The 26,831-nt window shown below is 55.7% G+C and overlaps 2 protein-coding genes across 2 annotated transcripts in view; one reads left to right on the top strand and one right to left on the bottom strand.

The window, feature by feature from the left end:
* NBEAL2 (neurobeachin like 2) overlaps positions 1–6,734 on the bottom strand; it is a 30,976-nt gene extending 24,242 nt beyond the window's left edge. Inside the window, 2 exon segments of the mRNA XM_041408777.1 lie at positions 73–161; positions 6,527–6,734. Coding sequence (XP_041264711.1) covers positions 73–161; positions 6,527–6,583 — 146 coding nt within the window. The 5' untranslated portion in view covers positions 6,584–6,734.
* Positions 6,735–7,006: 272 nt separating this feature from the next.
* CCDC12 (coiled-coil domain containing 12) lies at positions 7,007–24,380 on the top strand. Its single transcript, XM_041408872.1, has 7 exons — positions 7,007–7,158; positions 14,255–14,325; positions 21,079–21,158; positions 22,471–22,532; positions 22,932–22,966; positions 23,349–23,425; positions 23,689–24,380. The coding sequence occupies exons 1-7, from the start codon at positions 7,033–7,035 to the stop codon at positions 23,766–23,768; spliced, it is 531 nt and encodes a 176-aa protein (XP_041264806.1). The 5' UTR covers positions 7,007–7,032; the 3' UTR covers positions 23,769–24,380.
* Positions 24,381–26,831: the final 2,451 nt, after the last annotated feature.

Genomic DNA, 26,831 nt, shown 5'->3' with positions numbered 1-26,831 from the left:
GGGATGTTTGGGGTCACTCAGGGGGGTGTCTGGGGTCACTCAGGGGGTCACTGCAGGGTTTTGGGGTCCCACCTGCGGGGCTCCAGCGAGGGCAGGGCGATGACCCTCTCGAAGCTGGTGACGAAGGCCTCCAGCCACTGCTGCAGGTAGGACAGGTCCTTCTGCAAGGGAGGGCGGGGCTGGGGCCGGCAGCCAATCACGGCCCTCCATGGTCCCCGCCCACAGGGACTGGCCAATCAAAGCCAGAGAAACCAGCCCTGCCCACTCAGGTGTGTGACACACCCCTGGGAGCCACTGACCAATCACAGAGCAGAACCGCACAACCTGTAACGCCTCTGACCAATCAGAGCCCAGCACAGCATCACCTGTACACTCGCTGACCAATCAGCAGCCAGAGCCGCAAAACCTGCGGAGGCGCTGAGCCAATCAGAGCCCAGCACAGCGCAACCTGTGGAACTCACTGGCCAATCAGCTCGCAGAGCACCTGTCCCTGCAGCCAATCAGGGCACAGCGGGCCCTGCCCAGCCCAGCTGTGGTTGTGCAATGGGGACAGTGGGGACAGCGGGGGACAGCAGTGACAGTGGGGTGTCACCCAGGCCGGGCACCCCCACCCAGCACCCCGGGGTCACCCCCAGCCCTGGGCACCCCGAGGGGGCACCTCCAGGTGTCCCATGTCCCTGAGCACCCCGAGGGGCACCTTTAGGGTCACCCCGTGTCCCTGAGCATCCCAGTGTGACACCTTTAGGGTCACCCCGTGTCCCTGAGCATCCCAGTGTGACACCTTTAGGGTCACCCCGTGTCCCTGAGCATCCCAGTGTGACACCTTTAGGGTCACCCCGTGTCCCTGAGCATCCCAGTGTGACACCTTTAGGGTCACCCCGTGTCCCTGAGCATCCCAGTGTGACACCTTTAGGGTCACCCCGTGTCCCTGAGCATCCCAGTGTGACACCTTTAGGGTCACCCCGTGTCCCTGAGCATCCCAGTGTGACACCTTTAGGGTCACCCCGTGTCCCTGAGCATCCCAGTGTGACACCTTTAGGGTCACCCCGTGTCCCTGAGCATCCCAGTGTGACACCTTTAGGGTCACCCCGTGTCCCTGAGCATCCCAGTGTGACACCTTTAGGGTCACCCCGTGTCCCTGAGCATCCCAGTGTGACACCTTTAGGGTCACCCCGTGTCCCTGAGCATCCCAGTGTGACACCTTTAGGGTCACCCCGTGTCCCTGAGCATCCCAGTGTGACACCTTTAGGGTCACCCCGTGTCCCTGAGCATCCCAGTGTGACACCTTTAGGGTCACCCCGTGTCCCTGAGCATCCCAGTGTGACACCTTTAGGGTCACCCCGTGTCCCTGAGCATCCCAGTGTGACACCTTTAGGGTCACCCCGTGTCCCTGAGCATCCCAGTGTGACACCTTTAGGGTCACCCCGTGTCCCTGAGCATCCCAGTGTGACACCTTTAGGGTCACCCCGTGTCCCTGAGCATCCCAGTGTGACACCTTTAGGGTCACCCCGTGTCCCTGAGCATCCCAGTGTGACACCTTTAGGGTCACCCCGTGTCCCTGAGCATCCCAGTGTGACACCTTTAGGGTCACCCCGTGTCCCTGAGCATCCCAGTGTGACACCTTTAGGGTCACCCCGTGTCCCTGAGCATCCCAGTGTGACACCTTTAGGGTCACCCCGTGTCCCTGAGCATCCCAGTGTGACACCTTTAGGGTCACCCCGTGTCCCTGAGCATCCCAGTGTGACACCTTTAGGGTCACCCCGTGTCCCTGAGCATCCCAGTGTGACACCTTTAGGGTCACCCCGTGTCCCTGAGCATCCCAGTGTGACACCTTTAGGGTCACCCCGTGTCCCTGAGCATCCCAGTGTGACACCTTTAGGGTCACCCCGTGTCCCTGAGCATCCCAGTGTGACACCTTTAGGGTCACCCCGTGTCCCTGAGCATCCCAGTGTGACACCTTTAGGGTCACCCCGTGTCCCTGAGCATCCCAGTGTGACACCTTTAGGGTCACCCCGTGTCCCTGAGCATCCCAGTGTGACACCTTTAGGGTCACCCCGTGTCCCTGAGCATCCCAGTGTGACACCTTTAGGGTCACCCCGTGTCCCTGAGCATCCCAGTGTGACACCTTTAGGGTCACCCCGTGTCCCTGAGCATCCCAGTGTGACACCTTTAGGGTCACCCCGTGTCCCTGAGCATCCCAGTGTGACACCTTTAGGGTCACCCCGTGTCCCTGAGCATCCCAGTGTGACACCTTTAGGGTCACCCCGTGTCCCTGAGCATCCCAGTGTGACACCTTTAGGGTCACCCCGTGTCCCTGAGCATCCCAGTGTGACACCTTTAGGGTCACCCCATCCCTGAGCACCCAGTGCTGCCTTTTGGGGTCACTCACAGCCCTGGGCGCTCCGATGCCTCAATTTGGGGTCACCCCCACCCCCGAGCACCCCACTGTGGCACCCTGGGGACCGCCACACCCCGGTGCAGCACCTCGGGGTCACCCCGGGCTGTCCCCCCCTTCCCACGGGGACCGTCCCCCCTTTTCCGGGATCCCGCCGCTCTGACGGCTCCCCCACAACGGGGGGGGGGACCCCAAAATCCGCTTCCCCCGCACTTCCCGCTCCACTCCGAGCGCCCCTCGGGTGTCCCCCGGTCCCCAAATGCGGTACCTGTCGCCGGGGGTGGCCGTGGCCATCCATGGCCCCGCAGCCGTGGCAGCGGCGCCGGCGCAGCGCGGCCGGAACGGGGTGTGGGGTGCGGGGAGGGGGTGCTTAGGGGGGCCCCCCCTTTTTTTGTCACCGCTGCCGCTTGTGCAAAGCCACCAAAAAAGCCCCAGAGCTTAGGAAATGCCATGTCACCCGCGGCCCCAACGGCGCTTCCTGCCCTGCTGCGGGCTCCGCTGGGGGACACCGGCCCAGCTTGGGGACACCGAACCCGCTCGGGGACACCGAACCCGCTTGGGGACACCGGCCCCGCCTGGGGACACCGAACCCACCCGGGACACCGAACCCACCTGGGGACACCGAACCCGCTTGGGGACACCGAACCCGCCCGGGGACACCGCGGTGGCCCCGGAGCCCCCATCCCTGCGCCCCCGGGATGTCCCCGAGCCCGCGGAGGTGGCAGCACGAGGAGCTGCGTTGGTTTATCCCGGGATTCCCGGCAAATCCAACCCCAAATCCCGCCCGGCTGTTGAGTTTGCCTCGAAATTCCCGGGGCACCCACCGGGAGCGGCAGCGCGGAATTGCCGGTGGGACCTCCCGCAGCCGCTGCCCCGGAATTCCCGGGGCGCCCACCTGGAGCTGCTGTTCCAAAATTCCCGGGGCTCCCACGCGGAGCTGCATCCCGAAGCCGGAGCTGGGCTGCCGGAATTCCCGCTGCGCCCACCGGAGCGGCGGTGCCCGAGCTCCCGGTGTGCGGCCCCGAGGCCGCGCTCCCGGTGCCGGTGCCGCTCCCGGTGCCGCTCCCGGTGCTGCTCCCGGTGCCGGTGCCGCTCCCGGAGCCGCTCCCGGTGCCGGTGGCCGTGGCGGTGCCGGTGCCACCCCGCGGAGCGGTCGCAGCCGGTTCCCGGCCGGCAGAGCCGGTTCGGCCGCTTCTGGGCTCGGCCGGCGCGGAGCCGCCTGGGAGCGCCCGGAGTCCCAACCGGGAATCCGAACCGGGAATGCCAGACCGGGAATCCGAACCGGGAATGCCAGACTGGGATGCCCAACCGGGAATCCGAACCGGGAATCCGAACCGGGAATGCCAGATCGGGAATCCGAACCGGGAATGCCCAACCGGGAATGCCAGACCAGAATGTCTAACCGGGAATCCGAACTGGGAATGTCAGACCGGGAATGCCCAGCCGGGAATGCCAGACCGGGATCCCGAACCGGGAATGCCAGACTGGAATGTCCAACCGGGAATCCGAACCGGGAATCCGAAGCGGGAATGCCAGACTGGAATGCCCAACCGGGAATCCGAACCGGGAATGCCCAACCGGGAATGCCCAACCGGGAATCCCAAACGGGAATGCCAAACCGGGAATCCGAACCGGGAATGCCCAACCGGGAATCCGAACCGGGAATGCCCAACCGGGAATGCCCAACCGGGAATGCCAGACCGGGAATCCGAACCGGGAATCCCAGACCGGGAATGCCAGACCAGAATGTCTAACCGGGAATCCGAACTGGGAATGTCAGACCGGGAATGCCCAGCCGGGAATGCCAGACCGGGATCCCGAACCGGGAATGCCAGACTGGAATGTCCAACCGGGAATCCGAACCGGGAATCCGAAGCGGGAATGCCAGACTGGAATGCCAGACTGGAATGCCCAACCGGGAATGCCAGACTGGAATGCCCAACCGGGAATCCGAACCGGGAATGCCCAACCGGGAATGCCCAACCGGGAATGCCCGAACCGGGAATCCGAACAAGGAATGCCCAGCCGGGAATGCCGCCCTTCCGCCGGGAGCCCCCCAAAAAAGTGACAGCGACAAAGGCGCGGGGATGTCACCCCCTGCCCTGAGCGCCACGGGTGACACCGAGTGACCCCGCGGGGGCTGGGACAGCACGGCCAGCCCTGGGGACAGCCCTGTCCCCTGTCCCCTGCCAGGCCGGTGACAGCGGCTGGGGGGCGACAGGGACACGGCCAGAGGGACACTGCCATGGAGGGGACAGTGCCATGGAGGTGACACAGCCATCGAGGGGACACTGCCATGGAGGGGACACGGCCATCGAGGGGACAAGGCCAGAGCGACACTGCCATGGAGGGGACAAGGCCAGAGTGACACTGCCATGGAGGGGACACGGCCATGGAGGGGACAGTGCCATGGAGGGGACACAGACATCGAGGGGACACTGCCATGGAGGGGACAGTGCCATGGAGGGGACAGTGCCATGGAGGGGACACGGCCATGGAGGGGACACGGCCATCAAAGATGACAGGGTCACTGCCATCAAGTGACACTGCCATGGAGGGGACAGTGACACTGCCATGGATGGGACAGTGCCACGGAGGGGACAGCGCCATCGAGTGACACTGCCATGGAGAGGACACAGCCAGAGTGACACTGCCATCGAGGGGACACGGCCACGGAGGGGACACCGCTGTCACCTGGGCCGTGTCCCCCCAGCCTTGTCCTTGCCAGGGGACATCGCTGTGGCAAAGGCCACAGGGTTTTGCTGTGTGACCCGGCTGGGGAGGTGACACCGGGGTCCGGCCACGTCCCTGGTGCCTCAGAGGTGGCACGGCCACCCCGCTGGTGTGGCACAGCGAGCAGGACACCCTGACAAGTGGCACCTGTCCCCACACAGCCGTGGGTGACGCCTGCAGCACGATGGGTCCCTGCAGGGCCATCAGACCCTGGTGGCACCGCACGCGTCCCCACGGACACTCCGCAGCGCGACACGTGTCCCCTGCCACCTCACACCCCCCCGATGGATGGCACCTGTCCCCATCCACGTCCCCTCTGTGACCGCGGGCACCTGGCAGAGTGGCACCTGTCCCCACAGGCCATGGCACCTGTCCCCACCCAACCACGGCCACCTCCATGGTGTGGCACCTGTCCCCACACGGCCACGGTCACCTCAGTGCTGTGGCACCTGTCCCCACACGGCCACCCTGGCAATGTGTCACCTGTCCCTGCACAACCATGGTCACCTCAGTGCTGTGGCACCTGTCCCCACGGCGCCACTGCCACCCTGACAGTGTGGCACCTGTCCCCAGCCAACCACAGCCACCTCCATGGTGTGGCACCTGTCCCCACACGGCCACCCTGGCAATGTGTCACCCGTCCCCACGCACAAGAGACACCCCAGTGCTGTGGCACCTGTCCCCACACGGCCACCCTGACAATGTGTCACTTGTCCCCAAGCACAACAGACACCCCAGTGCAGTGGCACCTGTCCCCAAACGGCCACTCCAATGCAGATCCTGTCCCCGTGTCACCACAATGTGTCACTTGTCCCCAAGCACAACAGACACCCCAGATCAGTGGCACCTGTCCCCACACGGCCACCCCAATGCAGATCCTGTCCCCGTGTCACCCCCCCGATGTCCCAGCACGTGGCCCTGTCCCCCCCAAGCGGGGTGACCCTGTTTTGGGGTGGCTCCCAGGTGACACCGCGGGGCCAGCTGAGGTGACAGGCCCCACGGATGTCCCCAACCCTCCCGCTGTCCCCAGCGGGTTTTGGGGGAGCAGTTTCCCCCCCAAAAACCCACCAGCTCACCCCAAGGCGCGGGGACAGCGCTGGGGGTGACACGGGGGGGCGGGGGGTGGTGACACTCGGGTGCCACCTCCCCGGCAGGACCCGCCCCCTCCCCCCCCCGGGGTAACCGAGGACAAAACGGCGCGCGAGCCACTTTTGGGGTGTCCCCACCCAGGGACCCCCTTGGGGACACCCCCAGGACTGGCAGAGGGTGTCCCCAAAGCCCCCGGTGCCATTCCCGGTGCCGTTCCCGGTGCCATTCCCGGCGCGGTTCCCGGCCCCATTCCCGGCGCCGTTCCCGGTGCCATTCCCGGTGCCGTTCCCGGTGCCGTGCCCGGCTCACCTTGGCGAAGTAGAGCATCCAGAGCTCGCACAGGCGCTCCCGGGAAGAAGAAGCCATTCCCGGGGCCGGGAAGCGGCGGCGGCGGCGGCTCCGCCCCCCCCGAGCCCCCCGGTACCTCCCCCAGGTGTGGGGGGCGGGGACTGCCCCGCACCTGCCCGCGGCCGCTCCCCCGCTTCTCCTTCCTCCTCCTCACCCCGCGGCGTGAGGAAGGCGCAGCCCCACCCCGCCCCTAGTCATTAACGCTAATTAGCGCAGATGAGCCCCGCTCTCCGTCGGAGACGCCCTGAACAGACCAAACTCGACGCTTTCGCCTCGTTTTCCCTTTTAATCTCCTTTTTAAAGCGTTTCCGGATATTTAATGGAGAATTTTTTGTCTTCCCCCCCCCACCCCCCNCCGATCTCCCCCCGCGATCGATTGCTCGCATCGATACGCTCGGCGCTCCGCGCGCCCGGCCTGCCGCGCATGCGCGTCGCCCGCTGTACGGCAGCGGGACGCGGGGTACAAGATGGCGGCGCCCGGCGGCGGCATGGAAGGCGCGGAGGAGGCCGAGGGGTTGGTGCTGGGGCGGCTGGAGGAGGAGGCGCTGAAGCGGCGGGAGCGGCTGAAGGCTCTGAGGCAGCGCACGCTGCAGGTCGGGCCGGGCTGGGCGCTGCGAGGGCGGGGGGAGCCTCCGGAGGGGCCCGCGGTGGGGCCTGGGGAGAGGCCTGGGCGTGCGGGGACGGGCCGAGAGGCCCGCGGGAATCCTGAGATTTTTGGGATATATGGCATCCTCAGTGCTTTGGGTGGGACAGGGTTTGAGGTCCCAGAGAGTCCCACGTAGATCCTGAGATTTTTGGGATCCTCTGTTATTTGGGTTGGACAGGATTTGAGGATTTTGGGGTCCCAGAGGGACTGAGGGAGAGTCAGAGGATCCCCCGTAGATCCTGAGATTTTGGGGATATTTGGGATCCTCAGTGCTTTGGGAGGCACAGGGTTCGAGGTCCCTGAGAGTCCCACGTAGATCCTGAGCTTTTTGGGATCCTCTGTTATTTGGGTTGGACAGGATTTGAGGATTTTGGGGTCCCAGAGGGACTGAGGGAGAGTCAGAGGATCCCCCGTAGATCCTGAGATTTTGGGGATATTTGGGATCCTCAGTGCTTTGGGTGGGACAGGGTTTGAGGATCCTGAGATTTTTGGAATATTTGGGATCCTCAGTGCTTTGGGTGGCACAGGGTTCGAGGTCCCTGAGAGTCCCACGTAGATCCTGAGTTTTTTGGGATCCTCTGTTATTTGGGTTGGACAGGATTTGAGGATTTTGGGGTCCCAGAGGGGCTGAGGGAGAGTCAGAGGATCCCACGTAGATCCTGAGATTTTTGGGATATTTGGGATCCTCAGTGCTTTGGGTGGCACAGGGTTCGAGGTCCCTGAGAGTCCCACGTAGATCCTGAGTTTTTTGGGATCCTCTGTTATTTGGGTTGGACAGGATTTGAGGATTTTGGGGTCCCAGAGGGACTGAGGGAGAGTCAGAGGATCCCACGTGGATCCTCAGATTTTGGGGATATTTGGGATCCTCAGTGCTTTGGGTGGGACAGGGTTTGAGGATCCTGAGTTATTTGGGATTTTCGGGACCCTCTGTTATTTGAGTGGGACGGGGTTTGAGGGTTTTGGGATCCCAGAGGGTCTAGAATGGGGCTGGGAATTTTCGAGGGGAATCAGAACATCCCACAGAGATCCTGAGTTATTTGGGATCCTCGGTTCTTTGAGTGTGACAGGGTTTGAGGATCCTGAGATTTTGGGGATGTTTTGGATCCCCTGTTATTTGGGTGGGCCAGGATTTGAGGATCCTGGGATTTTTGGGATGTTTGGGATCCTCAGTGCTTTGGGTGAGACAGGATTTGAGGATCCTGAGATTTTGGGGATGTTTTGGATCCCCTGTTATTTGGGTGGGCCAGGATTTGAGGATCCTGGGATTTTTGGGATATTTGGGATCCTCAGTGCTTTGGGTGGAACAGGGTTTGAGGATTTTGGGGTCCCAGAGGGGCTGAGGGAGAGTCAGAGGATCCCACGTAGATCCTGAGATTTTTGGGATATTTGGGATCCTCAGTGCTTTGGGTGGGACAGGGTTTGAGGATCCTGGGATTTTTGGGATGCTCTGTTATTTCTGTGGGACAGGGTTTCAGAATCCTGAGTTATTTGGGATTTTTGGGATGCTCTGTTATTTGTGTGGGACAGGGTTTGAAGATCTGGGGTCCCATAGGGTTCCACGTGGATCCTGAGATTTTTGGGATGTGTTGGGTTGGGATATGAGGATTTTTGGGGTCCCAGAGGGGCTGGAATGGGGTGTTGGAGGGGAACCAGAACATCCCACGTGGATCCTGAGTTATTTGGGATATTTGGGATCGTCGGTTGTTGGGTGGGACAGGGTTTGAGGGTTTGGGGTCCCAGACAGATCCCGAGTTTTTTGGGATGTGCAGGGACAGAGGATGTGGCACTTCCCAGCCCTCAGCCTCTGGGCTGTTTGGGGTGCTGCTCCCAGGGCAGGGTGGAATTCCTGATCCCGTGGGTGTGGGACCCGGATCCATGCTGGGAATGCTTGGACTCCATCTCCAACCTTGAGAATTCCAGGATTCCAGAACTTTCCCCATCAGCAGTGGTCGCAAAATCTTGGAAAAAAAAAACCCATTCCAATAATTTTCCTTCTTTTCCTTGAATAGGATCTCACTATTTCCTGCCAGCCTCCATGAGCAGCCTCTGGGCTGTTTGGGGTGGAATTCCCGATCCCGTGGGTGTGGGACCCGGATCAGTGCTGGGAATGCTTGGACTCCATCTCCAAGGCTTTTCCAACCTTGAGAATTCCAGGATTCCAGAACTTTTCCCATCACCAGTGGTCGCAAAATCTTGGAAAAAAAAAACCCATTCCAATAATTTTCCTTCTTTTCCTTGAATAGGATCTCACTATTTCCTGCCAGGAAGAGTTAATTCCTAAAAAATGCTCCCAGGGCAGGGTGGAATTCCTGATCCCGTGGGTGTGGGACCTGGATCAGTGCTGGGAATGCTTGGACTCCATCTCCAAGGCTTTTCCAACCTTGAGAATTCCAGGATTCCAGAACTTTTCCCATCAGCAGTGGACACAAAATCTTGGAAAAAAAAACCCATTCCAGTGATTTTCCTTCTTTTCCTTGAAGAGGATCTCCCTGTTTCCTGCCAGGAAGAGTTAATTCCTAAAAAATGCTCCCAGGGCAGGGTGGAATTCCTGATCCCGTGGGTGTGGGACCCGGATCAGTGCTGGGAATGCTTGGACTCCATCTCCAACCTCGAGAATTCCAGGATTCCAGAACTCTCTTCCCATCAGCAGTGGTTGCAAAATCTTGGAAAAAAAACCCATTCCAGTGATTTTCCTCCTTTTCCTTGAACAGGATCTCCCTGTTTCCAGCCAGGGAGGGTTAATTCCTAAAAAAACCCGGCAGAAAATCGCCAGGGTTGGATTTTCCCGCTGCCATTCCCATCTCCATGGCGATGCACACGGAGATTTCCCTAATTCCCCCTTTTCATCCCTCTCCATTAAAAAAGGATTAAAGGCTCCTTGGGATCCCAAAGCCCATCCCGGGCTCCTTTCATCTCCTGCAATTCCAGCTGGATTTGCCCTTTTTTGCTGGAGATTTGGGATGGGATCCGTGGAAATGAGGAGTGACGCTTTGGGATGAGCTGTGGGGACAGGGCTGGGGATGCTCTGCCGGAATTCCTCTTGGGAATTCTCTGCGGCTCCTCCCGCTTCTTTCATGGGATGCTTTGGTGGGAAGGACCTTCAAGGTCATCCCGTTCCTCTAGGGCAGGGAATTCCAAGCAGCTCTTTGGTTTTTAACGGAGAATTCCTGGTTTTCCGAGGATGGAAAGCTGAGGGCGGGAAGAGAAGGGTGGGAAAGGAAAAATAGTGGAAAAAAGATGTCGGGAAAGAAAAATTGGTGGGAAAGAAATTTTTCCAGCTGGGGGGATCCGATGTCATTCCAGAGGGATGGAGGACAACCCCAAGCTCCTATCAAAGAGTTGGGATATAGAGGGAAACTTTGGAAGATTCTGGGAGAGCTCAGCCATTCCCAGCCCTGAGGGGATAAATTTGGGAAAGGTTTGGGCTGGGAATTCCAATTAAACCTTGGAGAATCCCGAAATCCCGGATTTCTTTTGGGGGGAGGAGCCTTAAACTCATCCCGTTCCATGGGCTGGGAATTCCAACCAGCTCCTGTGGAGCTGTTCGGTTTTTAATGGAGAATTCCTGACTTTCCAAGGATGGAAAGCTGAGAGCGGGAAAGAAATTTTTCCAGCTGGGAGGATCCAATGTCATTCCAGAAGGATGGAGGACAGCCCCAAGCTCCTATCAAAGAGTTGGGATGTAGAGGGAAACTTTGGAAGATTCTGGGAGAGCTCAGCCATTCCCAGCTCTTGGGGAGAAATTTGGGAATTCTGATGTGGAAAGGATTTGGGTTGAAATTCCTGCTTTATTAAACCTTGGAGAATCCTGGATTTCTTTTGGGAAGGGGCCTTAAAGCTCACTCAGTTCCACAAACAGGGAATCCAGAACATTCCAGGCCTGAAATCCATAGGGAAGCAAACATGAGGCTGTGATGCCAGCAGGAATTCCACGTTTTAAAGGGAATAAATGCTGGGTATTCCAGGAGGAGCCACCCCAGGACGATCCCGAGCTGGTGAAAATCCCAGCAGTTTTTGTGGAGCAGCTCAAGGTCCTTGGGAAGCTTTTCCTGCTTTTTTTTTGGGGAGCTGTGAAAGGCTTTTCCTGGCTTTTATCCCTTTCCTTTATTCCCAGTTGGTTCCATTCCCTTTGACAGCTCATTCCTTTGTTTTCCAGCCTTAATTCCAGAAATCCAGGGAGTGCAAATGATCCCGAGCTTCAGATCTCTGGGAAACGTTTCAAGGTCAATGGATTTTCACTGGAAGAAAAATCCTTGGAAGTCCAGGATTTCCTAAAAACTAGGGAGAAGCTGAAAGAAGGAAAATATCTTGGAAATATCCCAATTTTCCCTGTTTCTTGCATCTCTTGTGTTAAGGAATTCTGCTTTTCCTGGACTTTTCCTGTCATTTCGGTGTCTTGTGGATGGAATTTTGGGTTATTCCCACTGAAAATACTGGGAATGTTCATGGAGAAACCTGGATTGTGTCCTGCCTATGGAGAAATCCAGGTTTTTTGGGATTCTCTTGGGGTTGGAGGCACCAAAAACAGGGAAAAAGGGAAATTCTTCTGTCGCTTCTTCAGTTTCCGGATCAGATTCCCTCAAGGAAAATTCTCCAAAAATATTTAGGTGGAAAAAGTGACAGGAGAGGAGAATAAATCAATGGAATAAGGAGATTCCTGCTTGGAAAGTCCACAGAAAAATGGGAAGCTGCTCCTTTGTCTGCAGTGCTTGGATTCCTGAGGGAATCCTGGGGAGGCTGAGCTGTGGGAAAGATTTTTGTGGGATTATATTCCAGGATTGTCCAGAGAATTTAAGTGAAAATCTGGGAATCTAGGGATTCCTGCTTTGGGATTCCCACTTTTCCCTTCTTCCATTCCCCACTTTCCCTTCTCATTCCCCACTGGAAAGTGGGGAATGAGAGATTTTTCCCATTGTTTTTGGAAAAAATTCCTTGCTGGGACAATATTTGGCATTTCCCATTGGGCACATCCCAGATTTCCAGCATTTCCCCTTTTCCTTTTGCCCTTGCTGTGAAATTCTGGGTTTTGATGGCTCAAAGTTCCATCCTGAGGGAATTCCCAGGAAAATTCCCTGGGACTTCCTCTCCTTTGAAGATCTGTGGGGATGCTGCTGATATTCCCAAAGGATCCCTCAGCAAAATCCAGGTGGGATCGCTGTGGGAATTCCAGGCTCAGATTCCCTCTCCCATCCCAAAATTCCTAATCCAAGACCTCCACAGCTCCTTCTCCTGCTTTCTTTATCCCCAAATCCTTGAAAAGCCAGAGTCTTGCCGCGTTTTTGTGGGAAGGAAAGATCTCCCATTCCTCCTTCCCTCATCCCTGCTCCGGATCATTCCCTGTGTTGTTCCTCGAGCTGGAAGAATTCCTCTGGCTGCATCCCAAGCTTTTGTTCCCGGCTGGATTTGCTCCAGAGCCACATCCCTGCTCCTCCACACCTTCCCGGCGGGAGGAAGGGCCGGCACTGCTCCTTTCCACAGGCTTTTCCTGCCTTTCCGCCCTTTCCCTGCTTTCCCAAAGCCCCGGACAATCCCACGCTTTGGCTCCTTCTCTCCTTGTTTTTCCCGTTTTTTTCACGCTGGGATTTGTTTTGCCGGAGCAAAGCTCCTCGTGATCCAGAGCCAAAGGCTTGGGAAAAGTGTTGCTGTGGAAACGGAGCCCGGGGAAGTTTTTCCAGCCGGGATAAAACACCCGGAGGGCTCCGAAGGATCCCTTCCCGTCCAGGCTTTTTTAGGGAAGTCGGAAAGGGCTGGAGCACAGGAAGTGTTTCATCCTGGAGGTTCTTCCCAACGATTCCAGCTCAGGAATGTTGGAGATAAGAGGGGGTTGGATGGCTCGGGTGGGATCCCACACATCCAGGGCTGGGATCCTTGGGGCAGGAAGGGCTTGGAGCTGCTGGAGCAAATCCAGAGGATCCCATGGAGCTGATCCAGGGCTGGAGCCCCTTTGCTCTGGGAAAACTGGGAATGTTCAGCTGGAGAAGAGGCAGCTCCAGGGAGAGCTCAGAGCCCTGGCAGGGCCTGAAGGGGCTCCAGGAGAGCTGGAGAGGGACTGGGGACAAGGATGGAGGGGGACAGGACACAGGGAATGGCTCCCACTGCCAGAGGGCAGGGATGGATGGGAGATTGGGAAGTGGGAATTCCTGGCTGGGATGGAATTCCCAGAGCTGTGGCTGCCCCTGGATCCCTGGCAGTGCCCAAGGCCGGGCTGGATCACCCTGGGACAGTGGGAATTCCCTGTCCATGGGATCATCCTTAGGGTCCCTTCCAATCCAAGCCTTTTGTGCCCGTGAGCTCAGGGAATGTTGGGAATTCAGCTCTGGGAATTCGGGAGTGCCACAATCTCCTTCCTCCCACCCGTGCCCTGCTCCCTAGGAATAAAATCAGGATCAGTGGAGCTGAGCAGTGTTTGCAGTGCCCGTCCCTGCTGCCATTCCTGGGGATCCAGACTTTAGGAGCAGTTGGGAATTCAGCTCTGGGAATGGAGAGGGCTAAAATCTCCTCATTCCCAATCATTTTCCATGGAAATAAAAGTCAGGATCAGTGGAGCTGAGCTGTGTCCATCCCTGCTGCCATTCCTGGAAAAACCAGAGCTGCTCCTGCTTTTTTTGGGAAGTTGGGAAGTTCATTTCCTTCCAGAATTCCATGGCTGCTCATTCCCAGCTCCTCCTGGGCACCCTTCCATCCCTGTTCCTGCCTGGATAGTGAATGGAAGAGGGAATTCCACCTCTTTTCCTGGGATCTGGTGCTGCCCATGGAGCCTCTTTCCCTATTCCACAGAAACTGGATTTTGCTCCAACATTTTCCTGGAGCTGGAATTCCTTTGTTGTGCTGCTCCCTGTGGGATTCCATGTTTTCCATCCCAAATGATAAATTAAGGAAAAAAGGAATCCTGCTCTGTGAAGTCCCAGATTTTTCTGGTTTCTCATCGCTCATTCCCAAAAATATCCCAGAAATATCCCAATCCCAGAGGATTTTGGGGCCGTTTGCTCTCCTGGTTTTCCAGAGAAGCCAAAATCTGACATTTTATCCCTTTGTTTTTGCAGAACAAGGAGGGTGGAGAACCTGAATCCAAAATTCCCAGACAAGATGAGGAAGAGGAGCCAGTCAAGCACAGGTAATTCCTTCTTTATTCCCACTTTTCCCAGGAGGATTTTCCTTTGGACCTCTGTGATTAAATAGGAATTTTCCGTAGGAATTTGGTGCAAATTCTTTGGGATGAGGGATGGGTGGATTCATCTGGGAGGCAAAATTCCATGGATCAAGAGGGAAAACCTGGAGTGTTTCCAGGGGCAGCAGGAATGTTGGGAGTTTCCTTGAATTCCCAACCATTCCTGCAGATATTGGTATTTTTTCCATGGATTTCTGTGGCTGTTTTCACTGGAAAATGGGAGCTGAGGCAGATCCAGCAAAGCTTTTTTTGGGATCACAAGTTTGGGTGGAAAATGTGGAATGTGGCCTATTCCCATGGATTTATCCCTAAAAACCTCCTCTGTGGGAGAAGTGAACCAGGAAAAAAATGAGGAAAATACTCCTTTTAAAAAAAAATTTTTTTTTGGGAATGACTCCTTGGAAAAAGCAAATCCCGGTGGAGAAAAATCCCACACGGATTTGGGGCTGGAGGAGCCAAATTTCTTGGGAGAGGGAAATTTCTCTGCTTGGAATTTGTGCCAGAAAAGGCTCAGGGGGTGAAACCAGAGCTTGGGAAGCTCCTGAATAATGAATGGATCGGGAGATCTCGGATTCCAGCGCTGCCGCCGCATCTGGAGCCCATGGAATCTGGGTTGCTTTTCCCACCCCTGTGGATCCAGGCCTGGCTGGAATGAGGAATTCATCCTCCAAATCCCCAAAAAATCCTGGCTTGGGCTGATGTTATCCTGGGAATTATCCTCCAAATCCCAAAAAAATCCTGGTTTGGGGTGATTTTCTCCTGGGAATCATCCTCCAAATCCCAAAAAAATCCTGGTTTGGGGTGATTTTCTCCTGGGAATCATCCTCCAAATCCCAAAAAAATCCTGGCTTGGGGTGATTTTCTCCTGGGAATCATCCTCCAAATCCCAAAAAAATCCTGGTTTGGGGTGATTTTCTCCTGGGAATGGCTGCTGGGATTGCCTGGAGGGATCTGAGGGCTCTGTGGCATTCCTGGTGTTTCATTCCCAGTGTTCCATTCCCAGTGTTCAGCAGCACCAGGAAATGAGTTTTTCCATGGGTTTTCCTTTATCCAGTGGCAGATCCAGACAAAATCCTTCCCCTGCCTCAGGATGATTTCCTGGAAAATCCAAGGAGGTTGCAGGTGGAGAGGAAAGTGTGGAGTGGGGAAATTCCATCCCAGCTTTCTCCTCAAATTCATGGAATTCTTTGGGATTCTCCCCTTTCTGGGGAAAAACTTCGCTTCCTGATGGATTTCCCTGTTTTTCCCACCTTTCCCATCTTCTGGAGCAAAATCTGCTCACTGGGAATGTTGGAATTCTGAATTTTGCCTGGATAATTCCCAGCTTTTGATTTCTTTTTGCTTTTATTGTGGAATATCTGCTTGTCCCACGGGAATTGGATCTGGAAGAGCCTATCCCTTGATTTCCCCTTGGATTTGGATTTTCCAAGGATCTCCCTATGGAAAAGGAAATTGCTGGGAGCTGCTGGCCTGGGGAAAAGGGGGAAAATCTGCTGGAATTTCACCTGGATTTTGGGAATGAGGAATCCTGGTGGCTGGAATCTCCCTTCCCTCCAAAGCACTTCCAGGAGCTGGGCTGGATTTTCCAGGCAGAAGGAATTCTGTGGGATAGGGCATGTGGTGGTTCAGGTAATAATCCCATGGTTTGCGGAGCAGAATTCCAGGATTTTCTCTTCTGGCTGCTCCACTTCAGCTCCATCCCCGCCCATCCAGGTGTGGAATTCCAGGATGGATTGGCTTGGAATCCTTCCTGGTTCCCTGGGATCCTGAGGATTCTCCACAGGCTCCAGCTAATCCCAGGAATGTGCCCCCTCAGGAATGGCTGGAGAGGGAAAACTCTGGGAGAAGGAGCTGGAGGTCCCTGCCAGGGCATGCAGTCATCCTGGGAGTTATCCAAGGATTTTTCCCTGCTTTTCCCTCTGGTTATGGATGGATTTGGGGAATTCTCTCTCAGCCACTTGGGATATGGGAAAATCCCCCCAAATTCCACCCCTGGAAGTGTCCAAGGCCGGGTTGGAGCAGCCTGGGACAGTGGAAGTGTCCCTGCCCATGGAATGGGATCATCCTTGAGTCCCTTCCTAGCAATCCATTCTGGGATTCTGGGATTCTCCCACCTCTTCTCCACATTTTTCCCTCTGCTCATTTTCCCAGGAATCCCTGGTGGATCCCACACCTGCCTGCTCCTGGCATCCCAGTGCTGCCAGGAAAGCTGGAACAGGGGAAAAACCAGGAATGGTTTGGGTGGGAAAGGACCCAAAGGATGATCCCATTCCAAGGGCAGGGACAGCTCCCACTGTCCCATCCTGGCTTTGGACACTTCCAGGCATGGAGATTCCCAACTTTTCTGTTCCAGTGGCTGCAGGAAGGACAAGATCCCCTCGGCTCTGGTTTTCCCAACATTTTTCCCAGCCTGTGCTCCCATTTTTTGGCCACTTCCTGCTTTGTTCCTGCTCCACTCCAACCTCCCCATCCCATTTTTCCTTCCTGATTTTCCTGCAAATTCCCAGCCCTGCAAGCCCTGCTCTTCTCCCAGGAATTCCAGCTCTGATCCCTGATCCGAACTCTGGGAATTCTCTCTGGAGCTGTGAAAAACTTGGATCCTTTGGATTTTTGTGTGGAGCAGGAAGTGGAGCTGCTGCTCCACCTTTCCCAGGAAAAGGGTGTGGGAGGATTTCGGCTTTTCCGCCTCATTCCCGCGGGGTAAAATGCTGGATTTGGGAATCAGGGACCTGCTGGAGCCTGGAATTCCCATCCCGCAGCTCTGAACCTTGGAATTGGGCTCCTTGTTCCAACAAAACTCGTCAGAGGTGGGAAAAGTGGAGCTAAAAAACCAAGGAAAAGCTTGGAGAGGGATGGGACAAAAATAATCCTCAATTTCCCAGCTTTAGGAAAAGTAAATCCACGCGGAGCCCTGCCCTTGGACACGGAGTTATCCTTGGAAGTTGCAGCTCCTGGTCTGGGGGAGGAGCGGGGTTGGGAAACCCGATCTCCCTGAGGAATTCCTCCCTCTGGAATGTCACCGGGCAGGTCCGGAGCGCTTTTGTTTGTTAATCCCTGCCTCAAAATCCCTCGGGATTCTGCTCCGGAGGGGGTTGGGCTCGCCGGGAGAATCCAGGACGTGATTCCCTTCATCCCCGGAGCGTGGAAATCTCAGGGAAAGGGTTTAGAACAAGGAAAAGAATGGAAATATCAGGATTAAATGTGGGAGGTGGGATCTGAGCTGGGGCCCGGGGAGGGTTTGATTGACACTTCCCGCTTGGACACGGACATGGAGCATCCCAGGGATCCCTTCCCACCGGGAATGTGCTCAGGAAAAGGAGTGGGAATGGGCAAAGCTGGGAACTGCCACATTTTGCTCCAAGCTGGAAGAGGGAAAGCAGGGATCGAATCCACCTGGAAGCTGCGAGCACCGGGATCCAGGCTGGGAACATTCCTGAGCTGGCTCCATCCTGAAGGTGCTGATCCATGTTTTGGGCCTTCCTCCCTCTGGAGCTGGAGGATTTTCCCTCAGGATGGAGCATAGGGAAGGATCCATGGAGCTTCCTGTGATCCCAAGCTCTGGGTGATCCTGGATTTTCCCTGGGATTGGGATGAGCCTCCAGAGGTTCCCCCTGCTCCTTCCAGCCCTTGGCTCTTCCCAGTGCTCTGCTGTTTTCCAGGAATCATTCCTGGGAATTCATCCACCCCACGGTGTTTTGGCCATGGATTTTTGGGTGCTCAGACTTCCAGCTGCTCATCCTGGGGGAGAATTCCTGGGAATGGGAGCACGTCTGGAGCATCTTTCTGCTCCCAGTCCTTGCGCTGGCACCGTGCTGGGATTGTGGATCTGATCCCGGGAATTCCAGTAGTTATCCTGGGTGTTATCCCGTGGCCATCTCGGTGCTCCCAAGGTGCCTCCAGGGCTGCTTTTGGTTGAACCTCAAGGGTGGAAGTTGGGTTTGGATCCAATCCAGCCTGGAGGAGCCACAGGAAAACACGGATGAGGTTTGTCCTTGTTCCAGTGTTGGTATTCCCGGCATGGCTGGAGTGGGAATGGTTTGGAATATCATCCAGCTCTAGCAGGATCCCACGCTCCACAAGGAATGTGGGCTTTGTCCGGTTTGATTTATGGATTTGCAATTCCCAGTGTCCACCTGGAAAAGCTCAGGGGCTTGGCAAAGCCCTGTGGGAAGCAATGGGAATCCTGATGGATTTGGGATCTTCTCCAGTTCTCCTGGAACACCTGGATGTCTCCCAATCCTTGCTCCGGCCAGGAGCACGTCCTGGAAAACCAACCGGCCTGGCAAGTTAGGTGTGGAGAGAGGTGGGATTTTTTGGGATTCCTTCCTTCTGGAACCACTCTGGGAGCAGGACGGGCTTGGACACGCTCGGGAGCTTGGGCAGGAGCAGCTTTTCCAGGGAAGGGCTTTTCCTCGGGGAGATTTCTCCTGGATCTCTGCCAGTTCCTCCTTTGGTGCCTTGGGTGAGGAATCTGGGAACGTCAGCAGCACCTGCTGGAGTCAATCCAGAGGATCCCATGGAGCTGCTTCCAGGGCTGGAACCCCTCTGCTCTGGGAGAGCTGGGAATGCTCGCCTGGAGAAGGGAAAGATCCAGGGAGAGCTCAGAGCCCTGCCAGGGCCTGAAGGGGCTCCAGGAAAGCTGGAGAGGGACTGGGGACAAGGATGGAGGGACAGGACACTGGGAATGGCTCCCACTGCCAGAGGGCAGGGATGGATGGGAGATTGGGAATTGGGAATTCCTGGCTGGGATGGATTTCCTAGAGCAGCTGTGGCTGCCCGTGGGTCCCTGGAAGTGCCCAAGGCCGGGCTGGATCACCCTGGGATAGTGATGGTGTCCCTGCCCAGGGCAGAGGGTGGAATGGGATCACCCTTCAGATCCCACCCAGCCCATTCCATGATCTCCATACATTTTTCCTGCTGTTCCTAGAGGTGAAAGCCTCATCCTCAGGGAGCAGGATGGGGAAGCTGCTCCTGAAACATCTCCAAGTGACTTTTGGGAATGACAACAGGAGCAAGGAACCCATGACAGGGGAAGAAATCCCTGCTCCAGCTTTTCATGGCAAAGCCATTCCCGGTGCTCCTGCCACAAGGATTTTGACAGCCAGGAGGCTTGGAGAAATCTGTGGAATTGTTTGTTCCATAAAAGCCTTGGGGCTGGAACAGTGAAGCACAAGCCAAGCTCGGAGGGGCCTGGTTTCCATCGGGAACACTCCGGGCATTCCGCACATTCCCGGCGTGCCGGTGCCAAAGGCCTCCTCCCAAAAAAGCTGGGATCCCTCCTGCTTCCCCAGCCAGGAGCTCCAGGCCTGAGGGAAACAAGGATTTGGGATATTCCTGACCCAAACCAGGGAATGTGCCACCCCTGGCAGTGTCCATTGCTTCCCTTTGGAATGCTGCACTCCCCAAATCCTCCCAATTCCTTTTTGGGAAGGAATTCCTGGCTGGGAGGGTGGGGAGGGGCTGGGATGGAATTTCCAGAGCAGCTGTGGCTGCCTCTGGATCCCTGGAAGTGTCCAAGGATGGGGTCTTGGAAGGGGTCCCTGCCCATGGCCCTGATCCCAACGGTCACTTCCATTCTGGAATTCCATAATTTATCTCAGCAAGGTCCTGGAACACATCCTGGTGCTCCCAGCACTCCCATGGAGTGGCTCAGACTCTTGGCCAAGAGATTCCTGTCCTGGAATTCCTGGAGCAGGAATGGGATGCAGTGGGAAGGGTTGGATTTTCCACCCGTGCTCTGGTGGCTTCCAGGGTTGGATTTTTTGGTGCTTTCCATAAAAACCTGGTCCTCTGCTTCCCAGCCTTCCCAGCTTCTCTTGGAGCCTTAATCCCAATTAATCCCATCCTCTTTGGTTAATGAGCTTCACCTCCCTCGTTATCCCTGTGGGCTGAGCTGTTCCATGGATCCTGCAGCCTCCGGAGTGTCCTGGAGGTGGGATGAGCTCCTGCAAACTGGATTTTCCAGGATTGTGGCTTTGGGAATTCCTCTTGAGGCTTGCAGGGTTTGGCTCCAGTGAGGAATCACTCATGGGAATGAGGGTGTCCAATTATAGCCCAAATTGGATGGGAATATCCTGGGATTGTGGCTCAATCCTGACTTTGAGCTTCCCTGGAGGAGATGAAAGCATGGAAAAACTTCCAGGTGGTGTTTGGGTCCCTCATTCCCTCAGCTCCACCATCCATTTATTCCAGAAACGGGATTTGCTCCCTGATTTTAGCGCTTCCAGAAATGCTTGGATAACCACCTTGTATCCTAAATAACCTTTTTTCCCCCTGTGTTTCCCTGAAAGATTTTTTTCCATGATTTTGGATCTTCCCTGGGGTTTCCATCCAGAGTATCCCAGTTCTTAGACCCAAAAGGTCAGAGCCAAGCGGGAATTGGGTTCTTCTCCCAGGGAACAGGGACAGGACAGGAGGGAACAGCCAGGGGAGGCTCAGGGTTGGTACTGGAATTATTTCTTATGGAATGGGAGATGGGAGTCCCCATTCCTGGTGGGATATAAAAGCCATGGATGTGGCACTTGGAGGCACGGATCCACGGTGGCCTTGGCTGGATTTGATGATCTTGGAGGCTTTTCCAGCCTCAACAATTCCATGATTTCAGCTGCCTCTGGCTCATGATTCCGACATTCCTGCTTTTTCCTGAGTGCCCACTGGGCCATCCCAGACTTTTCTCACTGCTCTTCCCGCTTTTCCCAGGGAGATCAAGCTGCGGAATTACGATCCCGAGGATGAGGAGCTGAAGAAGAGGAAGCTGCCCCCGGCCAAACCGGCCTCAGGTGGGAGAAACCGGGAATGTGGGAAGGCAAAAGAAGGTTTGGGAAGCTCCAAGGTGGGAGATCCACTGGGATGAGGTGTCCATGGAGGGGCTGGAATATCTGATCCCGTCACCCTCACACCCAGCTTTGCACAAGAGGGGTGGGAACACTCCCAGGCCCAAATCCAAGGATTCATCCTCGGAGGAGCCTCCCTGGAGGAGCCTCCTGGAAATTCTGGCTGTTTTTTTGCTGGATTTGTCTTGAAGGAAATCTTAGTCCGGAGTTGAGGGCGTTGGAGCTGGAATTTCCTCACCCGGAACTTCCATAAATCACCTGAGGGGGAAGTGAAGGAGTTCCCCGGATCCTGAAATGTGGAGTTTTCTGGAATAAATCCCTTGAAAAATGTCCTGAATAAAAAGGGAGGGCTGGGAATGGCTGGGAATTCTGGCACTGTCCTTTCCTTGTGTTTTTGTAGGAGCTTAAAACTTCCATCTAAAAGGAAAGACATGGAAAGGCTGGAGTGTGTCCAGGGAAGGGAGCGGAGCTGGGGAATTCCTGAGGGAGCTGGGAATGTTCTCCTGGAGAAAAGGAGGCTCTGGGGGGACCTTCTGGCTCTGCACAATTCCCTGACAGAGCCGAGGGGGAATTTGGATCTGCTCCCAGGGAACAGGGACAGGAGGAGGGGGAATTACCGGGTTGGATATTGGGAAAATTCCACTTGTCTCACAGTGGTGGATCCCCATTCCTGAGGGATTGAAATCCCTGTGGATGTGGCACTTGGGGACACGGGCAGTGCTGGCCTTGGCAGTGCTGGGAATGTTTGGACTCAATCCAAGAGGCCTTTTCCAACCGAAGTTGTCCTTGATTCCACGAAATCCGTGTGCTGGAGTGGGATGTGCTCCCTGGTGCCACAGCCCCTCCCTGGGTGGCTTTTTCCGTGAATGTTTTCCCATTATCCCGGATATCCTGAGACCTTTCCCCAAGGCCTGGGCTGGAGCTTGACTCCTCCAAAAGTGTCCCAGGCCTGGAAACGAGTCAGGGAGAGCAAAATTCCAGACCTTTGGAGCAGCTGATCCCTGCAGATGTTGGGAAAAGAGACCTCGATCCCAACCAGCTTCCTGCTGCTGTTGCTGTTTGTGGGAATTCCATCATTCCCAGATAATTTTCAGGAGTCTCCAGAAGGGTTTGGATCCGAAGGGCTGTACTCAGGCGCAGGTGCCGTGTTTTTAACTAAAGCTGTGGGAATGGGGTTTTAGGGAAGCTTTTGGGAGCCGAGCCTGGAGCGCTGGTGGGATTCCTGGTTTTCCAACACTGATCCTGTTTCTCCATCTAGTGGAGGACACGGTGAAGGAGCAGCTGGAAGCAGCCAAGCCAGAGCCAATCATCGATGAGGTGGTAGGTAAAGCTGGAATTCTTGGGAGTCCAGGGCTGGAAATGTGGAGCTGGGACTCTGGAGCTGGAAATCCGGATTTTGGAATCCAGAGCTGGGAAATCTGGAGCTGAAAATCTGGATTGGGAAGTCTGGATCTGGGAATCCAGAGCTGGAAATCTGGAGCTGGGAATCTGGAGCTGGAAGTCTGGATTTTGGAATCCAGATCTGGGAAATCTGGAGCTGAAAAATCTAGATTGGGAATCTGGATTGGGAAATCCAGATCTGGGAATCCGGAGCTGGGAATCCAGATCTGGGAATTCAGAGCTGGAAATCTGGATCTGGGAATCCAGAGCTGCTCCATGCCAGGTCCAGGCTGGAATGTTGCCTTTGGCTTTCACTGGATGTCCCCTCTTCTTCCCTAGGATTTGGCAAACTTGGCTCCCAGGAAACCTGACTGGTGAGTGCCTATGGAATGCTGCTCCTGGGAAAAGGGGGTTGGAGTCAGCGGGGGGGTTCCAACACCTTGAGGTTGTGCTGGAAATATCCAGGAAAACCTGAGCTGAGGCTTAAAAATGCCAGGAAAATCCTGTGGGAAGTTGGAATGAGCTGATCTTTAAGGGTCCTTCCAACCTTGAGCGTTCCATGATTCCATGGAACTGGAAAACCCTTCCTGGCTGTGGAGGAAGACACAATTCCCTTTTCCTGCTGATTCTTTGGAATGCTTGTCACCGAGGGATGGGCTGGTTTTGGAGCACTTGGGAAAGAGAAGGAATCTCCAGTGGGAAAGGTGGGTCCTGCCTGGCCATGGAATTGTCCTGACCTTGTCGCTCTCCTCCCAGGGATTTGAAGCGGGATGTGTCCAAGAAGCTGGAAAAGCTGGAGAAGAGGACCCAGAGAGCCATCGCGGAGCTGATCCGTGCGTTCCGGAGCCGCGGGAACGGGGTGGCTCATTCCAGAGGGATTCCATGATCCATGCTGGGAGCTCGCTGGGCCTGGGGAGGGATTGGTGGGGCTTGATCCCCTTCCCAAATGGATCTGGGAAGCTGTTGGTCCCAAGGAGCTTCCCCGGGAGGCTCCGGGAGCACTTGGATTGTGCCAAGGGAAGGGTCTGGGGGTCCTGCGCTGGCTCACTCCCAATCCAACCCGTCCATCCCTTCTCCATGGCTTTTCTCCCGGCAGGAGAGCGCTTGAAAGGGCAGGAGGGGGAGCTGGCGTCGGCTGTGGGATCGGCGAAGCAGGAGGGAAGCGACTCCGACTGAGGAGAATCCATCGGGAATGGGCTCTGGATCTGCCTCACGCCGACCCCGTGTCCCTCAGGTCCCTCCCTGCCTGGGACTGCTCATCCCTTTTCCCAAACTTCCCCAATCCTGCTGTGCCTGGAGGAGAGGCAGATCCAAGGAGCCTGGCTGGCTGCTGAAGAACTTCCATGGAAAACTTTCTGGGATCGTGGGAGGTTGATGGGAGCAGGACAGACCCCCCCAGTTGGTTGGAACTTCCTTGGAGCAAGGAGAAGTGGGAAAACTCCAGGCTGGGGCCGGAAAGGTGAATCCAGACTCACTGGGAAAGGAGGGAGATGCCACAGCCCTTGGAAAAGCAGGATCATTTCCCAGGGATTGGTGCTCCTGTTCCTGTGAAGACACTCCTTGAGGCTCTGAGTATTTGGGAATATCCATGGCCAGCCCCAGAATCCCTGTGGGAAGGGGCAGTGTGGCTCGGGAATTGTTGGCTGCTCTGCATCTGGCTGAGTTTAACGTGGGATTTGCTTTGCTCCCGAATTTCCCGACCCTCCAGGAGCGTGTCCCGCTCCTCCTCTTGGGGTTTTTTAATTGTTAATGGATCTTTTCCTAATAAAACAATTCCACGTGGAAAAAGTTGTCACTTGTCCTGCAGAGGAGTGGGAGGAGGAGCAGCGGGATTGAGCCCATGGAAGTTGGAGGAGCAGTGGGATTGAGCCCATGGAAATTTGAGGAGGAGCGGTGGGATTGAGCCCATGGAAGTTGGAGGAGCAGTGGGATTGAGCCCATGGAAATTTGAGGAGGAGCAGTGGGATTGGGTCCATGGGAGCTGGAGGAGCAGTGGGATTGAGTCCATGGAAATTGGAGGTGGCCACAGCAGGTCAAGCACAATTCCTGGGATGGGCTGATCCAGGTTGTTGTGTGATCCGGGTTCCTGGGGTGATCCTGACCCTGTGCCTCTGGAAAAGGGGAGCAGGTGGGATCTGCCAAGCTGATCCTGCGTTTTCCCTGGAAAACTTTATTGTGGCTCTGGGAGGCCTTGCAGGATGGTCCTGGAATCCTCTGGGTTTGATTCCAAAGAGGTTTTATCCCGAGGGGAAACATCTGGTGCCTACACAAGATTCCAGCTGGGATAAGAAGAGCTGTTCCTGGTAATTCCCACATCCTGGTGGATCATTCCCAGAGTGGTGGATCCTTGTCCCTGTACCAGTATCTGCTGCTTCCATGAGGATTTTCCACCTGCCAGAGCTCCATTCCTGCTTTCCAGGGATGCCTGGGAGCAAAGAGCAACTGGAAAATTCAGATTCCTCCTCCATTCCCAGTTTCCTTCCTTCTTGGCTCTCCTGTTCCTGGTGTTTGCAGCCATTCTTGCTCTGTCCTTTCCCCTTGGAGGGGCCATTCCCAGGTGTGGGGACAACAGGGACATTCCATGGAGCAGTGGGAGAGCTGTATCCAGCTGGGCCAGGCTCGGTGTTTGGAAGTGCCTGTGGATTCCCTCCGGATTCTCCGGTGGGAAAACACCTGGGCTGGTGTCCAACCATCTCCCTACAGGGTGATTTTGGTGGTTTTCCCTGTTTTTCCTTGGATGGGAAACATCCAAGTGCCCCTCACCCTTATTCTGGGGCAAAATATTTCTGGAGAAGCAGTGGGAAGGTTCCATCAAGGAATGCTGTGGCTGCCCCTGGATCCATGGCAGTGTCCAAGGCCAGGTTGGGCAGGGCTTGGAGCAACCTGGGATAGTGGGAGGTGTCCTTGCTCATGGAAGTGGGATGGATGGAATGATCCTTAAGTTTGCTTGCAACCCAAATTGTTCTGGAATTCCCTGATCCCATGGAGCCATGGAATCTCTGGAATGCCCTGTAGATGTCAGCAGATCTCCACGCACAAAGCTCTGCCGTGTCCAGCTGTTCCCAACAGCTGGAACCCGGATGAAGCCAGGCTTTGCATCCCTGACTGGGATGCTGCCAGCTGGAATTTCCATCCATCCATCCATCCATCCATCCATCCATCCATCCATCCCTCCCTTCCTTCCTTCCTTTCCATCCCTTCCTTCCCTGGCTGAAGCCAGACCAAAGGTGGGAAGCGGAAGAATTTTCCCTCATTAACTTTCAAGGGAAAAAATTCCCTTTAAACTGGCTCCAGTTCCAGGCACAGCTTTTCCCAGTTCCTGAAGGGAGAATTTTCACTTTCAGCTCTCCTGGAAAAATCTAACTTGGAAATGAAAAATCCCAATGTTTTCGTTTAGGACAAATCTCAAATGAAATGTCCTGAATTTTCCTTTTCCCATGTGTTTTCCACTTTTATTCCAGGCTGAAATTAAATCAGGATCAACCGCAGAGCCCTGGATAGATGTGGGATCCCGACATGGAATTGGGATTCTGGTGTGGGACTGGTGTCCTGGTATAGGATTGGGATCTCTGCATGGGGCAGGGATCCAAGGATGGGACACACATCCTGGCATGGGACACAGATCTTGGAACGGGACTGGGGTGCCAAGCACAGGGCAGGGATCATGGGGTGGGACAGGGATTCCAGCGTGGGACAGGGATCCTGACAAGGATCCTGGCATGGGAATGGGGTCCCTGTACAGGAGAGGGATCCTGGCATGGGACAGGGATCCCAATATGGGATCACAGAGTGGGACAGGGATCCCAGCAGGGGATGGGAATCCCAGTGTGGGACAGGGATCCTGGCATGGGACTGTGGTCCTGGCATGGGACAATGATCCTGGAATGGGACAGGGATTCCGGTGTGGTGCTGGGGTTGTGAGGAACAGGGATCCCAGTATGGAAAATCAGGGATTCCTTCATCCATAGGAAAACCTGTTTTCCTTTGGCTGGTTTGGAGCCTGGACGTCACTGCCTTTTGTCAGGGAAATGTGGAGAACACCAACACGGCCTCAGACTGACACCGGGGTCAAATCCATCCCGCAGGATCCTCCTGGCCATTCCCTCTGGATTATCCCCTGCCAACATTCTGGCCTTTTAAAAATCGGGATGTTTCTTTCTCCTGTCCTTGGAAATGCCACCTCCTGCCTCTTTCCATTGGATTCCCTCCTGTGCTCCCCACGCTCGGCCTTGGAAGTTC

The sequence above is a fragment of the Onychostruthus taczanowskii genome, unplaced genomic scaffold (assembly GCF_017590055.1).
Source record: "Onychostruthus taczanowskii isolate IOZ18803 unplaced genomic scaffold, ASM1759005v1 scaffold3, whole genome shotgun sequence".
In the NCBI taxonomy this organism is placed as follows: Eukaryota; Metazoa; Chordata; class Aves; order Passeriformes; family Passeridae; genus Onychostruthus; species Onychostruthus taczanowskii.
The sequence above is the reverse complement of the archived record's forward strand: the minus strand, read 5'-3'. Positions and strand labels throughout refer to the sequence as shown.